The sequence below is a fragment of the Syngnathoides biaculeatus genome, chromosome 20 (assembly GCF_019802595.1).
Source record: "Syngnathoides biaculeatus isolate LvHL_M chromosome 20, ASM1980259v1, whole genome shotgun sequence".
NCBI lineage: Eukaryota > Metazoa > Chordata > Actinopteri > Syngnathiformes > Syngnathidae > Syngnathoides > Syngnathoides biaculeatus.
Window position 1 is genome coordinate 16,398,320 of NC_084659.1, and position 17,426 is coordinate 16,415,745.

At 44.2% G+C, this 17,426-nt stretch overlaps 1 protein-coding gene and 1 non-coding gene across 2 annotated transcripts in view; one reads left to right on the plus strand and one right to left on the minus strand.

The window, feature by feature from the left end:
• The window catches only part of LOC133493993 (gastrula zinc finger protein XlCGF57.1-like), a 6,937-nt gene extending 6,198 nt beyond the window's left edge, over positions 1-739 (minus strand). The window contains exon 1 of the mRNA XM_061808009.1: positions 550-739. Within this exon, the coding sequence (XP_061663993.1) occupies positions 550-739 (190 nt within the window). The remainder of the gene's footprint in view (positions 1-549) is intronic.
• Positions 740-14,373: 13,634 nt separating this feature from the next.
• Positions 14,374-14,444, plus strand: trnaw-cca (transfer RNA tryptophan (anticodon CCA)). The gene has a single exon. It is a non-coding gene; the product is annotated as a tRNA-Trp (tRNA).
• The last annotated feature ends 2,982 nt before the right edge of the window (positions 14,445-17,426 follow it).

Sequence of the window (17,426 nt, forward strand, 5' to 3'; positions counted from 1 at the left end):
GCCAGTCTGGACATACCAGCGGGCCACCCGAGTTTTCCTGGAGAGTGCTCCCCATGCCCCTTCCAGGCACACTCTCCGAATTCCTGCCTGCGTTCACCCACAACTTTCCCCAGTCTGATTGTGTTACTGCCCTGGATGTCAGGACGCAGGTCCAGTAGTCGGTGGAGCTGATCATTTTTGCGATTCTTCTGATTTGAATCGCTGGAATCAGTCTGCCGAGCTTCAGGAGGCGCGGCATCGTAAATACAGCAACCCATTGCACCTGGATGGTGACAAATGGAGCCAGTGCTTCACTGCCCAGCGGACGATCCCATCAATCCGAAACCGGCACTCCACCTAGATCTGCCTGATAAATAACCCTCGGGAGGGTGAATGAGTTTAAAACCCTCAGCTTCTGTGAGGGCTGAAGAGGTGCCTCGGCAATATTCTGGATCCACCTCTGGATCAGTGGTGTTAAGTCAGGTGTTATGACGCCATGCACGGGTCCAACTTGCACTCCTAGGTAACTGACCGATTCACCCGGAGGAATCATGTGTATAGGCGTTCCACCGATCCTCCAGGCTTCACAGTCATTCACCACTCCTCGCTCCATATAGAACCCGTGGCACTTCCTGGGTTGAACCTTCAACCCCGTTAAGTCGCAGAAGTGGTCCAGCATCGCCAGACTCCTCCCCATCCCCTCCTTCGAACCACTCACCAGCACAAGATCATCAGCGAAGGCTAGTGTAGCGATAGACATATCGCCCCATTGTAGCCCGGATCTGGCCTGTTTGAGCCCATGGATAAAGGGATCCATGGCCAAGTTGAAAAGCAGTGGGGACATTGGGTCACCTTGCTTCACTCCAACTTGTAGACGTATTGCCTGTGTTTGGCTGTCAACACAAGATACCCTGGTCAAGCAGTCCACATATGAGCTACGGATTAACTCAACATGTTCATCGACACCGCGTTCTCTCAGAGAACACAGGATATGCTCGTGAGATATGGAATCAAAAGCCTTCGCAAAATCCACGAACACAACTGCCCTCAGACCTTGAGTTCCTGATGATCTCGGACAAGATCACCAGGTTATCCGCAAACCCACTCGATTAAGCAAGGAAACCGCGTTGTCCGGGGTTCAGAGGACAGGCTCGCGATAGCCTCATCGTCATACACCTCGCAAACAGCCTCAGAACCACCGATCCTATCGTCACGGGACGCCACCCAGTTGGATCCCGCAATTCATCCGGATCGTTGGACTTCGGCAACAGCCGCATCCGGCACTCCTTGAAAGCCCGGGGAATGACTCCACGGACCAACCATGTCGTGAACAGCCGTGCCAGTTGCTCACCCTGGGGGTCCCAGTGCAACAGCGCCCTTTTGCTGATCCTGTCTGCTCCCGGGGCCGTGCAGTTCTTCAATCTAGCCAGGTTTTCCATCACCCCCTTTGCCAGAATCAGAACATGGAACTTGCAGTTGTCGGTGGTAGCTTTCGTTCCAAACTCCCCAAGCCCCCAGAATTGCTCCCCTGCCTCCCATCTCTGCCGGAAGTAGGATCAGCTCTTGCACCTCCCCCACACTCCAGAGCTTCGTTCCTTTGACCCCCTCTACCTTCTCTACCTTCCTTGCCTTCCACTCCGCCACATGGACATGCCGCTTATGTTGGGAGACACCAACCTCGGAAGCAAATACTCATCCACAGAGCTTGCAATTGAACTCCCACCTCTGCGAACCTCCACCGTGGCCCCCTTGCACTTAGGCACATGGCACACGATGGAGTGGCTGTTGGCGTTTGACCTCTCACATTTGCAGCAAACATACAAAACAGAGGCACCCGCATTCCGGATCGCAAAATGCTTTCCAAGCAAACAAATACCCCCTATCCGCACTCCACACAGCGGGCAGTTCAGGCTTTGGTCCGGCAAGAAAACTCTCACTTCATTGGAAGTGGAAGCCACCTCCCCGCCAACATCACTCTTAGAGGGGGCCTCAGTCGCGACCTCCGAAGATGTGCTTGGTGTCTCGACGACCTGCTCAGGCTGTGGATCCAGCACAACTACTTCGGACTCTACCCTCATTGTCGAGCTCTCCATAGTCATTGATTCGGACTCCACACAGGGTATTCCATTCGACCTACTAGGTGAGATCCACCTGCTCCCCCGGCTACACTATTCGGTCTCCTGGACCTGCATTCCTATTGACGCGGACGTCCCTGAGTTGGAGATCTCCTGGTCAGTGCCGATGGACTCTGACCATGTTTGGACCCGGTGCTTCCACCTAGTGGGCTGGTCCCAGCACCCACTAGGTAGGTTGGTTCACGCTTTCCAGACGTGTCTAACCCCAAACACGCTGGCGAGACAGGTTCGCTGACACAGACCCGCCTCTCGCTGCGCTGGCATCCGTTTTGATACGCCAGAAGGATGATCCTGGCCGTTAATTCCATAGACTTCTTTCATCTTGTTTGAGACCAAGGTAAGGGGGATAGCTGGTCAGATGCAGCCCCTGGGGTGGGCAGGCCAAAACTTAGCCGACAAGGATCCAAGACAAGTCAAGGACTCAAGTCGTTACCAGCGGGACCACGTGGAGGTGCGGCCATGTAACGACTGTTCCTTCATCTAAGGGGCTGACTTGCCCATGGTCAAGCCCTGTTACATGATCAAGGACTCTCGCCGAACCACCAGTGACAAACCGGCCCCAACCTTTCCGCTCTCCCTCGGGTGTGGTACTGACCAGGGCCATAATCAATTGGCTAGTTCAGGCAGCGTTTGCCTGACGCTTTCTGGCTTATTGTGACCGTCATGTGCCATCCAGGTGCCTACGCATGATTTGTTGAAATCATGACGAGACCCCTGCCGCCCGCACACTTCTGGGATCCACCAGTCCTAAGGGATGTGCGCAACCTGACTTCCGCCCGACTTGGTCTCCTTTACGCTCTCCCTCGGGAGTGGTACTGAGCAGGGCCATAATCAATTGGCACCTTAAGAAAGTCATAGTTACTCCCGCCGTTTCCCTGTGTTTCATTGAATTTCTTCACTTTGACATTCAGAGCACTGGGCAGAAATCAAACTCCTTGCGGGCCTTCGCGATGCTTTGTTTTAATTAAACAGTCGGATTCCCCTGGTCCGCACTAGTTCTAAGCCAGCTGCTAGGCTAATTACATGACGAGGTTTTTGGATATTTTAAATGGCTGACTTGCTGTCGCTTTCCAGTTTCTACGTTTCAGTTTCAACTGGATCGCCTGGAAGAACCACCCCATAAACAGATGACCTCCCCTTGGTCAAGCCAGGCAGGCAGCCTCGCTCCCACTACCCCAAAGACCCAAACCCGCAACTCTAAAGGATGCGCGCAACCTCCCCCTCATGTTCCCAGTCACGAGATGTTACTGTTCTCTGACCCAACCATTGGGCCGCTCTCCACATGCACCCTGGTCGAGGCAGGGGCATGGCTGGAAGAGGCAAGTCCTCCCTTTTGCGGGGCCGCACCCCCCACCCAAACGACGCCCAACCCAACCCTACCCCACCCCAGCCCCGTCCCCCAGCCGCCGACAATGTGCACGACCCCACAATCAGGGGTCCAATATGAAGTCGCGCAGTATGTCCAAAGAATAGGGAATGGTTCTCCTGCTCAAGAGCTGAGCGAAAGTCTTCCTCCTCGCTTCCAACAAACCCAACGCCACCAACACCGTGTTATTGCTTGAAGGCCACTTTCCCCCGTGCACCCACGGGGAAGCTCATGACCTTCCCGCTGCTCGCTCCTAGTTTGCTCACAATCTCAGCTGCGACCGGCTGATAGTAGGTAGTAGGATAATAGGTGAGGGATGACTGTATCAGGTTAAGACACAAGTGAACATGTGAGAAAAGCAATGATCAAAAAGCTTTTAATGTAATGGTGTAAAGTGATTTACTTTGTTATTGACTTAAAACCAACTTTCTTGTATTCTGTGTACCAGCTATTATTATATCTTCAACCTGTAACGAAGTTCTATTGTCCCGAAACAATGGTTAATCTGATTTGAGCTTTTCTGATCTGTAAACGTGAAAATAGAGGGCTTGTCATTAAAAAAATTTCAGTGTATAAAGCTGCCTCGAGAAGAGACGTCTGCATATAGTTTGGTGATGACTGACAGTTTTGGGACATGAAGCCACATTTCTTGGACGAGCCTTGCAAGCGATACCCTGTCGTGTTTGTCATTTTTAGGATAATGTCCCAATCCATAAATTTGTCTTGTTCTTGTTTTTCTATGCACAATAGGGAACATCATTTTGGGAGTACGGACAATTTTTCATGCGATGGAACAATATATGACATCAATGTAAGATACACGGCCAACTTGAGCAAAGCCGTGTTTAAAAACTCAAGCAAGATGTATTTTTTTGTTTCTTATTTCTTAAAGGATTCCACCTGACCGCTACAACGTATAAAAATAAGACAAAATACTGCCACTTCGACGATTGGTAGATTCCTTTTCCCACACCAGCTTTGCCAGGGCTTTTTAATGTTGAATTTTCTTGATGAAAAAGGGGCATTCAAAAGGGAATTAGTTTTACAATTGTTTCAAAATGTGTTTTTCATTTTCCTGAGCATGCATGCTTTTAGCCCAATGTTTTAGTGATGGCAGAGTCAAATAAGTGAAGCATTGATTGAAGCACTGGAAAGAATGAATTTTGGTGGTAAACTGTATTTGTGATCCTGCATAAAATACAGTAAAGCTGAGTCCATATGCTTGTACATCAAATCCGTTTACCCCATTAAAAGGAATTAAAATGTATTTTTGTTTTCACTGGAAACCCTCCAAAAATAAAAGGCCCGTACGATCAAGCAAAGCATGGCTCAAGCAAAAAGGCTGAAGTGGAAAAAATAAAAACTTGGGCACTGTGGAGGATCACAAGCAGACGCCCTTTTCACTCCACTATCAGATAGTGATGACATTAAGTCGCTCTCCTCACTCTGATGATGTGATTTAAAAGTCAGAAAGTGTCACACCGACAACAATCAATGGAAATGTTCTCTGTGGGAAAACATTTGCTTGTAAGAGCAAACAACAACAACAACAACAAAAACACTGGAGAGAAACCTTTTTCCTGCTTAGTTTGAAATTCTTGAAGTACTGAGGATTTGCATGTGACGTCACAAGACCACGTGCATTTGTTTATGCAGCCATATTGGTAGGAAGGTTTATGCAGAAGAATCCAGAGGCGCTAGCATAGGTTTTGTTTTTTTATTGTATGCTTTCTTTTTTCTTTTACTTTTTCGACAAACTGGAGAGCACAAGTGAATAACATGATGAATTTTCCTTGACTGACAACATCAAACGTTAGGATCAGCTGTCAAAGGCCCGTTCTGTGGACATACAGACTACCGACAGAGAAGTTTTCTTCTGTTATGAGTGCTGCCAATTCTCCAAACATATGTTATTCGGACATATACAACTATATTATACATAATCCTTCCCCATACAGAGGTATGGAATTAAAAGCCTACAAATACTTGACCGCAGGTTTTGTTAACAAGTTCATGGTCACCTTTATACAAGAAGCTGGATCTTTTGTTCTCACTGTCACTGTACATTTTTTTTACACACTTATGTATCCACTGTCTTGATTCAAGATTGAAGATAGATCCGCATATAATAGTTACAATTTTAATTTTCACGACCCGCAAAAATGTGCTGTAATAATGATTACACGTTACATGTAGATTTTTATGCAAAATCCACAAATACCTGTTATGCATCTAAGTGTAATTTTGAAAACGCTGATAAAATCAGAAAAATATTGTTTGTTTCATTTTCAGGTAGATCATTTTCAAGCATTGTATGAGGTGCCTTTGAAAGTTTGGGTTATCACATTGTACTTGTAAGGCAGGCCTCAGTGAAGATTGTTCACATGTCACAGCAGTTTTGTCTGCCATGGAAGCTTATGGCAAACTCAAAGACAGTACAACATGTACATAAACAAGTTGCTTGCTCATGACAAGATCCAGCATCAATCCGAGCAAATATCCAGTTTGAAAAACTGGGAGCTATTGATTTTACCAGACCACATCAGAAGAAAAAGTCATTGAAACCAAACACCATGAAGAAAAGCTCTTCCTTCAGCACAAACTGGGCCTAAAAAGCCAAAGATCATTGGACATGATCAGAGATGAAATCACGACAAAAGGAAATCAATCACAACAATATGAGGAGAAGTGGCGCCAGTCAGAACACTCCGATCTTCACTCTCACATTTACCTGGTTGCAACTCTTTCAGAGAACCTACACATAAACACCGCAAAACACAACCAGATGTTTAATAAGTGCCAAAAAAGCACATAATTCTGTACTAAATGCTGAAACCAGGGACCTTTAGATCTTCAGTCTAACGCGTTCGCAACTGAGCTATTTCAGCTCCATGAGGGGAGGAACTGTTGCCTGGTTGCAACTCTGCGAAAGAACCAAAACATGCCGCAAAACATAACCAGATGTTTAGTCAGTGCCAAAAAAGCACATAATTCTGTACTACATGCTGAAACCAGGGACCTTTAACTCTTCAGTCTAACGCTCTCCCAACTGAGCTATTTCAGTTCCGTGAGGGTAGGAACTGTGCCTGGTTGCAACTCTGTCAAAGAACCAAAACAAACTGCAAATCACAACCAGATGTTTAATGAGTGCCAAAAAAGCACATAATTCTGAACTAAATACTGAAACCAGTAACCTTTAGATCTTCAGTCTAACGCTTTCCCAACTGAGCAATTTCAGCTCCGTGATGGTTGGAATTGTTGCCTGGTTGCAACCCTGTCAAAGAACCAAAACAAACTGCTAAACACAACCAGATGTTTATTAAGTGCCAAAAAAGCACATAATTCTGAACTAAATACTGAAACCAGTAACCTGTAGATCTTCAGTCTAACGCTTTCCCAACTGAGCTATTTCAGCTCCGTGATGGTTGGAATTGTTGCCTGGTTGCAACCCTGTCAAAGAACCAAAACAAACTGCTAAACACAACCAGATGTTTATTAAGTGCCAAAAGAAGCACATAATACTGTACTAAATGCTGAAACCCGGGATTGATCCAGGGACCATTAGATCTTCAGTCTAACGCGTTCGCAACTGAGCTATTTCAGCTCCATGAGGGGAGGAACTGTTGCCTGGTTGCAACTCTGCGAAAGAACCAAAACATGCCGCAAAACATAACCAGATGTTTAGTCAGTGCCAAAAAAGCACATAATTCTGTACTACATGCTGAAACCAGGGACCTTTAACTCTTCAGTCTAACGCTCTCCTAACTGAGCTATTTCAGTTCCGTGAGGGTAGGAACTGTGCCTGGTTGCAACTCTGTCAAAGAACCAAAACAAACTGCAAATCACAACCAGATGTTTAATGAGTGCCAAAAAAGCACATAATTCTGAACTAAATACTGAAACCAGTAACCTTTAGATCTTCAGTCTAACGCTTTCCCAACTGAGCAATATCAGCTCCGTGATGGTTGGAATTGTTGCCTGGTTGCAACCCTGTCAAAGAACCAAAACAAACTGCTAAACACAACCAGATGTTTAATGAGTGCCAAAAAAGCACATAATTCTGAACTAAATACTGAAACCAGTAACCTTTAGATCTTCAGTCTAACGCTTTCCCAACTGAGCAATATCAGCTCCGTGATGGTTGGAATTGTTGCCTGGTTGCAACCCTGTCAAAGAACCAAAACAAACTGCTAAACACAACCAGATGTTTATTAAGTGCCAAAAAAGCACATAATTCTGAACTAAATACTGAAACCAGTAACCTGTAGATCTTCAGTCTAACGCTTTCCCAACTGAGCTATTTCAGCTCCGTGATGGTTGGAATTGTTGCCTGGTTGCAACCCTGTCAAAGAACCAAAACAAACTGCTTAACACAACCAGATGTTTATTAAGTGCCAAAAAAAAGCACATAATTCTGTACCAAACGCTGAAACCAGGGACCAAGAACCAAAACAAACTGCAAAACACAACCAGATGTTTAATAAGTTCAAAAAGGAACATATTTCTGTACTAAATGCTGAAACCCGGGACTGATCCAGGGACGTTTAGATCTTCAGTCTAACACTCTCACAACTGAGGTGTTTCAGCTCCGTGAGAGTAGGAGCTGTTGCCTGGTTGCAACTCTGTCAAAGAACCAAAACAAACTGCAAAACACAACCAGATGTTTAATAAGTTCAAAAAGGCACATATTTCTGTACTGAATGCTGAAACCAGGGATCTTTAGATCTTCAGTCTAACGCTCTCCCAACTGAGCTATTTCAGCTCCATGAGGATAGAAACTGTTGCCTGGTTGCAACTCTGTCAAAGAACCAAAACTGCAAAACATAACCAGATGTTTAATAAGTGCCAAAAAGGCACATAATTCTGTACTAAATGCTGAAACCAGGGATCTTTTGATCTTCAGTCTAACGCTCTCCCAACTGAGCTTTTTCAGCTCCGTGAGGGAAGCAACTGTTGCCTGGTTGCAACTCTGTCAAAGAACCAAAACAAACTCCAAAACACAAACAGATGTTTAATAAGTTCAGAAAGGCACATATTTCTGTACTAAATGCTGAAACCAGTGATTTATCCAGGGACCTTTAGACTAACGCTCTCCCAAATGAGCTATTTCAGCTCCGTGAGGGTAGGAATTGTTGCCTCGTTGCAACCCTGTCAAAGAACCAAAACAAACTGCTTAACACAACCAGATGTTTATTAAGTGCCAAAAAAAGCACATAATTCTGTACCAAACGCTGAAACCAGGGACCTTTAGATCTTCAGACTAACGCTCTCCCAACTGAGCTATTTCAGCTCCATTAGGGAAGCCACTGTTGCCTGGTTGCAACTCTGTCAAAGAACCAAAACAAACTGCAAAACATAACTCGATGTTCAATATGTGCCAAAAAAAAAACCCCACATAATTCTGTACTAAATGCTGAAACCAGGGATTGAACGAGGGACCTTTAGATGTTCAGGCTGACAGTCTCCCAACTGAGCTATTTCAGCTCCATAAGGGTGGCAGCTGTTGCCTGGTTGCAACTCATTCAAAGTGCCTAAAAATCCAAAGCGTTGGACAGGACCAGAGATGAAATAACAACAAAAGGAAATCTGCCAAAAACCTTCCATCATTGAGCAAGGTGTTCTGTCCAATCACAAAAATATGAGGAGATCTGGCAAAAGTAAGGACAATCAGATCTTCACTCTCACATTAACCTCATAGAAGACTGCTTTCAACACACCCACGAAACACTATGAATACTTGGTGATGCCCTTCGGACTCACGAATGCAGCAGCCATATTTCATCAATGACGTCTTACGCAAAATGCTTAAAGGTCTAATTCTAATAAATAGAGGTTCTCTACCTCTATTTTATTTATATATCACACAAACGTAGCTAATTTTTCATGAAAAAATATTTTTAAAATTCTCAACACAACAGAAATGAAATAAATTACCTCCAAAATGTACATTTTTTTTGTAATCCAAATGCCTCTGATGTCTGTTTTAAACCGAGGATCTGTTGAAACTGCTTCCTTGTGACGTCACTCCGAGACAACCCCAGTTGAGTAAGGATCGGTCGCTGCTGAAGTGTTGTCGTCAGAGTGGGATCTCGAGGAGATGGACAAGCCAAGTGAACACTGTACCGGGCTTTCAAAGCAGTCCTCTGTGAAATGCTTGCACCATATTACAGTCCATTTTGATTTGTAAGACCAATCACAAATCTGGTCCATAACCTGCCAATCTGTTCATCTTTCGGCCTTTCATGTCATTCAGCGTTTGATGCAGAACAGCCGTATACAACACACTTCCTCAATCACCATCTTTGCAAACTTTTTCACTCTTTGGCTAAATGTTGTCTCCATGTGACGTCACATTCCGTGGAGTTACATAACTTGCTGAATCTCAGTGGCATTTCAAACAAAATCTCAAGACTGACATTGATGCTAATTTGTTTCATTTCTGTTGTTGAGAGTTTTTAAATATTTTTTAAATGAAATTTTTGCTACATTTGTATGATGGACAAATAAAATATAGGTCCTCTGGATTAGACCTTTAACATATATGTTTTTGTGTACCTAGATGACATCCTAATTTTTTTCCCAGACAAAAAAATTCCATGCTGGGCACGTTTGTGCAGTGTTACAGCAGTTGTTGCGTCACGACCGACATGTCAAGGCTGAAAAGTGTGAGTTTCACCAACCCTCCGTGTCATTCTTGGGCTTTGTCTTGGCAGAGGGGGAGACACGCTTGGATCCCTGCAAGGTCAAGGCCGTCCTTCATCGGCCCACTCCTACTACTCGCAAGGAGGTATCGAGGTTTATCGGGTTTGCCAACTTCTACTGCAAATTCATCTGAAACTTTAGTACCGTGGCAGCCCTATTGGATTGGCTAGCCTCACCCCACAGTTCGTTCATTTGGAATCTGGGCTGCTCGGCGGCGGTTCATAAGTTCAAGGCCAGCTGTACTTCAGCTTTGGTCCATTCTGGGTGGTTCTCTCACTGCGCAATCCCAAAGACGGAAGACTACACCCCTGTGCATTCCTTTCCAAAAAGCTAACTCCAGCGGAACGAAATTATAACATCGGAGAAAGCAAACTGCTTGCAGTCAAGACAGCCATGTCAAAATTGAGACACTCAGCCGGCTTGGCCTTGTCGGCCGGGGTCGCTCATTTTCGGCGCCGAGGTGGCTTATCATGGCGCCGAGCCGGGCCGCTTCATGCCGTTGTTCGTAGCCGCTGTCCGGAATGAACAACACCACCGAGCCGGGGTGCTTTACGGCGTTATCGCACATGGCTGAGTGTGCCATTGTCGGCAGCGTTGTTCATAGCCGCCACCGTCCACGATCCCGAAGGCTGCGCAAGGCGACGCAGCAGCCTTCGCCGGTGAGACCGACGCCGTCCAATGTGCACATCGACACATTTAGCACGCCTGCCATACGTACGCGGATCTTTTGTTATGTTATGAGAGACCAATTACATGGTCCGCCCCAAATTATTATCTTTTTTAGTAGCTGTATACACACCTACCTGTCATTTGGGACCCACAAAGCTCTCGTCCTTTGCACCCGTGCAATCCATTTTTCACGACGAATCGGGTCTCTTGCAAACTTATGAAAGGTAAATCCATCCTCCCGAGGGTTCAAGCAATGTCCAGCAATGCAACGAGCCGGCATTTTGGCTCACACGAAAGAACAACGAGCTACCTTCCCGGAGATAAAACTAATAGAAACAAACGAGTCCACTTGAGGCCGGTCCTGCCATGTCCGTCACTTCCTGCTTCTTCTTGAAAACAAATCCCTGAGAGGACTTTCATGACGGGAGTTACAAAAAGCTGTATTTGGCAAAATCATCTTTTGTTGTGAAAAAAAACAAAAAAACGCATGGGTCCGTGTTGGCAAAGACCATCTGTTCCCGGGAAACAAGTGCAGGAGTCTCCTCGTTAGTATAGTGGACAGTATCTCCGCCTGTCACGTGGAAGACCGCGGTTCGATTCCCTGACGGGGAGTTAAACAATGTCAACTTTTGCTTTTCGTGGGGCTTTTCTTTTTGGAAAGCAGGCCAAGCAGCCTTGTTTTCAAGCAGGAACCTCCCACGTATAAGGCGAATATCACAACTCCAGTTCTATGCAACTGAAACTGTTGCTCACGTGCCGTCAATCAGCAGGACCAGCGACTCGCATCACTCGGTGGAATTACGTTTGTTAACTGTAGTGGCCTGAAAGAGTCAAACATAACAAATCGTGAAACATGTTAACCTTCCAGAATACAGAAAACAAACAAGAAAGTCTAAAAATAAATGAACAAAACACAAATATGGAGGTAATTTGTTACCATTAAAGTATGAACTCGAATTTTTAATATGGATTTTTTTTTTAACATTGAAATCTGACACATAAAAAACATCTTAAAATTTTCTGTGCAATAAATATTCACCCTAAAAAATATCTGTCTGAAAAAATACAGCATTACACGAAGAGCTCTAATTTCTGGAGAATGTGAAAATAAATTCCATTCAAGTTCACCTTTTAAAAACTTAAATATTTCTTGAGGTAGCCATTCAAGGTATATCCAGCCATCCATTTTCTGAGCCACTTGTCCTCACAAGAGTCGTGGGATTACTGTTTGGGCCAATCCGAGCAATCTTCAGGGAGGAGGCAGGGGACACCCTCAAATGGTTGCCAGCCAATCACAGGGCACACAGCAGCAAATGACCACGTGCAGGGGCAATTTCGTGTTTTTCGGACATGGGAGGAAATGGCAGAATCTGGAGAAAGCCAACGCAGGCACGGGGAGAACATGATGACTTGACACAGGCAGTACTGGGATTTGAACTCGCTCCCCTCGGAACTGTCAAGGCCAACGCTCAACAAGTGCGCCACCGTTCTTCCCTTATTTGGTCCATATTATCTAAAATATTGTGGTGATTGTTGTAATGTTTTCAGAGGTTAAAGCTGCCAAGAGTAGAGATGAAATTTTGGTGCTGATTGTTGACAGTTTTTGGTTTCATGCATGAGGCCTGAGAGGATGTGGCACTCGCCCACCGTGTTTATATGATGACACCCAAATAAATAGATTTTCCACATTTTAAATAGGTAATCGACATAATTTTTGGGTACTAGCTGTTGTTCATGTGGTGCAATGATATATGTCAGCAATTTATGATATAATACCAATTTAAAGAATGCCGTGTTTGGTAACTCAAGCAAGCTGTTTTCTTTTTTTAATTTCAAGAAGAGTTGTTGAGCAAAAAAAAAAAAAAAAAAAGGTTTTCAAATGTGGACCATGAAGACCGAGACTTTCAACACTGTATTTTGTCCATTGTTTTAGTGATGGCAACATCAAATGTGCAAATAATTGATTGAAATAAGACTGGAATTTGGAGTAGTAGAATGTCAATTGTATTTGTGATCTTTAATAAATTACATTTGTTAAAACAATGAATATAACTCAATTTGCTTGTACGGTATATCAAATCCATTTTCCCCATCAAAAAGAAATGAATGTCTTTCAACCATTAGGAACCTTCCATTAACAAAGTGCTCTCAACCTCAAGCAAATGTGGCCTGAGCCAAATGACCAAAGTGAAAAACTGCAAAGGTGAGGGACTCTGGAGGATCACGAGCACCTCCAATATCAGATAGTGATGACATGATGTCACACTCTCCTCACTGATGACGACATGATAAAAAGTCCACACGTGATATAACATATCACACTGAAGTAAACAATATAAATTTTCTCTGTGAGGAAAAAAAGCAAATAAAATGAGAAGACTTACTGAAGAGAAACCTTTTCCCTGCTCATTTGTGGTCAGATTCTCTCCTCCATATAGTTTTGATAAACACAAACACGGGGTCTGTGGCCCACACACACGCACATACAGTGTAGAGTTGCATCACATGTTGTTTTCTATCTGTTTGTGCATCATCATGTGTTGTGTATTGTTTTTTTTTTTTTTTTTTTTTTAATAAGGCTGGATTGTCAGATTGTCCCTATCATCTTGCCTCGATCGTAATTTTGAAAGTTGTGTGTCTTGTTCTAGATTATATTGTTTGTCAGATTGTCTTGTAAAGTTTTTATTGTCTTGCATATTCTTGTTGGTGTGTTGTCTTCTCATGTTTGATTGTCTGGTACCGTCGCTGAATTGTGTGGTATCGCCTTGATGCTGCTGTATTTATATTTATATTGCTGCATTTATCATGCAAATATACAGTAGCAGTAAGGCTAAAATGTATTTGTTGATACTGCATTTGTAACAGGCAGATCTTCTCTCAGAACGAAGCACTGACCTGGAATGATCTCAAACCAAAGTCTTATGATTGCGTTGTTGGCAGGTTTCAAATTGCACATGGAGACCCCAATGGATTTCAAGTCCATCGCCTCAGCCACAACATGCACAGCTTTATTACTTTTTTCATTTTCGGACTTCTGCACATCACATGGTGAATAAAACGGCTTACAGTTCAAAATCAGCAAAACTAAAAGCAGGCTTCAGTGTGTGCTGAGCTGTGTAACGTTCATGCACCATTTCACGTTGATATAAAAGCATATCCATCGCCTTTCGGTTTCCGTTTCCGTGTGAGCTCAGCGACACGGTCTGCACACTGGAGGTTGAAGGCAGGGAGCGTGATGGCGGCGTCAGACACTGATCACAAAGCCAAGTCTCCATGAAGTACAGAGTGGAGAACCTCCAAAGTTTTGTTCATAAACGGCATGAAATCAAGGTTTTGATCATCTCATGGGCAAAAAAACTCCCCTCAAAAATGGGAGAAATTGCCCACTCCTGACTTGTAAAACAAATACTGTTCAAGCTTTGTTGACACGAATTCACCAGTCGGGCATGTCAGTGACTTGCATTGGGTGCCAACTATATACCCTAATTTGAGCTTACACCGCTACAGAAGGTTGTTGTCACTGACTCTGTGGCACAACGGGAGTGCGTCTGACTCCAGATCAGAAGGTTTGTGTTCAAATCACATCAGGGTCATTTCTTTGGCATTCTGATGGATATCAAAGGTTCTGCTTTTAAATTCGCATCCCATCCACTGGAAAGTACATATCATGGGATTGGAGCAGACTGGTTGAGCATTTGACTGACTTCTGCTTTTGTCAGGAATTTTCATTTGTCACTGAGGTGTAACTCGAAGTTATTGGGTTGAAAATCCAAATGTCCATTGTTCTAAGTTTGTCATCATTCATAATTCTCCCATTGATGTCTGTATTCATGTAACAGTTATCAATCATTCACATTTCACAACTGGAACAAATGATGAATATTGAATTGTTTACAGAACTAAGAGGTAGAGGAAATGGAAGACATGGGGGTATATCTCAGTGGTAGAGCATTTGACTGCAGATCAAGAGTCTCCACTTCAACTCTGGATGCCCCCTTCATGCTGTTTTGTTCAGAGACTGCCTGAATTGAGGGGTTTGATCATCTCATGAGTAAAAAAAAAGCCTCCCCTCAAAGATGGGAGAAAATTGCCCACTCCTGACTTGAATGACAAATACAGTGCAAGCTTTTTTGACACTGATTTCACTGGTCAGGCAAGTCAGAGACTTGTCTTGGTTGCCAATTATATACCCTACTATTGAGGTCAGTCATGGTGTGATGCTGTTGTGCTGTAATAGGAACAGGATGTAGACTTTCATTTTGATTTCACTTTTATTTTGAAAGCCAGCACTTTCTCTGTCATTTATACTTTTTCGTTCTTTTCAATGTTATTGTGTGTTTAAAAATAATCATGGTCGGGGGAAATGCCGTTGAATTGTTGGTGGAAGTTCTGAGAAACACAGGAAGTAGGCTGCTTGCTTTATTTTGAAGCCACACTTAACGTATGCCGGGAAAAAATACTTTCTCTTGTGAGATTCCTGGTGGAAGGTTCATATTTTTGTTCTCCTCCACTCATTTTCATTGTCTTGTTGTAGAATGTGAAGAATACTTCCTCCTGTTTGTAAGATTCCTGGTGGAAGATACACATTTTGTTCTTCATGTTTTCATTGTTTTGTTGTAGAATGTGAATATAAATTAGTTTAAACGTTTGCAAAGCGTTGTCGTCACAGAGGACGCACGGTGTTGCATGTGTTCATTAATTCAAACATTAACTCACTGGCTGAAGAAGTGGAGACGTTGTGTTGCAAGTGGAAACACCAACATAAACTTGCTTATAGGCCTCATATTCCTTACCTTAGCATGTTAACAACAAGACGCGTTTGTGATCAATTTGTGGATGTTGAAGAAACATCGAACGTGAGGACTTGAGAAATTTAACAAGTGTTATCTTAGTACTCAAATTGGTGCTCATATCGTTCGCAACGAAGCTGCTCGCCCAAGTTATCCTCCCGTGCTTGCTAACGTTTGCCTACGTTGAATATACAATGAGGACCAAAAATCAATCATCGACTCAACCATGAAGACGAGTGACGGCCATTGTGATTTGAATCCCCTCCATCCACGTATCCTCTAAATCGCCATATCCTTTATATTTTACATAGGTAGTATGTGATTTGTGTACCTATGTGCTGACTGTGTTTATTGTGATTGCTTTCATTTGACCTTAACTTTAATATAGAGAGTAGGTAGGGTAACTTTATTTATTTGATTGCTTCTTTTTTATTATCTGCATCCAGTTGGGCAGCACATTATTGTGCTGCCTGTTGGCCGTCCCAAGCCCGGATAAATGCAGAGGGTTGCGTCAGGAAGGGCATCGGCCGTAAAACTGTGCCAAACATATATGAGCGTCATCATGCGAATTCTACAACAGTTAGATTGTGGCCGGACTTCCTACACTCTTCTTCTCTTCTTTTCCTTTCGGCTGTCCCGTTAGGGTCGCAACAGCGTGTCATCTTTTGCCATCTTAGCCTATCTCCTGCATCTTCCTCTCGAACCCCAACTGCCCTCTGTCTTCCCTCACCAAATCCATAAACCTTCTCTTTGGTCTTCCTCTCGCCCTTTGCCTGGGAGCTCCATCCTCAGCATTCCTCTACCAATATACTCACTCTCTCGCCTCTGAACATGTCCAAACCATCGAAGTCTGCTCTCTCGAATCTGTCTCCAAAACATCCAGTTTGCTGTCCCTCTAATGAGCTCATTTCTAATCTATCCAACCTGGTCTCCGAGCGAGAACTTCAACATCTTCATTTCTGCCACCTCCAGTTCAGCTTCCTGTTGTTTCTTCAGTGCCACCGTCTCTAATCCGTACATCATGGCCGGCCTCACCACTGTTTTGTAAACTTTGCCTTCATCCTAGCAGACACTCTTCTGTCACATAACACACCAGACACCTTTCGCCAGCTGTTCCAACCTGCTTGGACCCGTTTCTTCACTTCCTGACCACACTCTTCATTGCTCTGTATTGTTGACCCCAAGTATTTGAAGTCGTCCCCCCTCGATATCTCTTCTCCCTGTAGCCTCACTCTTCCCCCTCTACTTTTTCTCATTCACGCACATATATCTGTTTTACTTCGGCTAATCTTCATTCCTCTCCTTTCCAGTGCATGTCTCCATCTTTCCAATTGTTCCTCTGCGTGCTCCCTGCCTTTCACTGCATATGAAAATATCATCTGCGAACATCATGGTCCAAGGGGATTCCAGTCAACCTCATCTGTCAGCCTATCCATTAAACACTGCAAACAGGAAGGGGCTCAGAGCTGATCCCTGATGCAGTCCCACCTCCACCTTAAATTCCTCTGTCACACCTAAGGCACACCTCACCATTGTTCTGCTGCCCATCATACATGTCCTGTACTATTTTAACATACTTCTCGCCACCACCAGACTTACGCATGCAGTACCACAGTTCCTCTCTTGGTACTCTGTCATAGGCTTTCTCTAGATCCACAAAGACACAAGTAGCTCCTTCTGACCTTCTCTGTAGTTTTCCACGAGCATCCTCAGGCAAATAATGCATCTGTGGTACTCTTTCTAGGCATGAAACCATACTGTTGCTCGCAGATACTTACTTCTGTC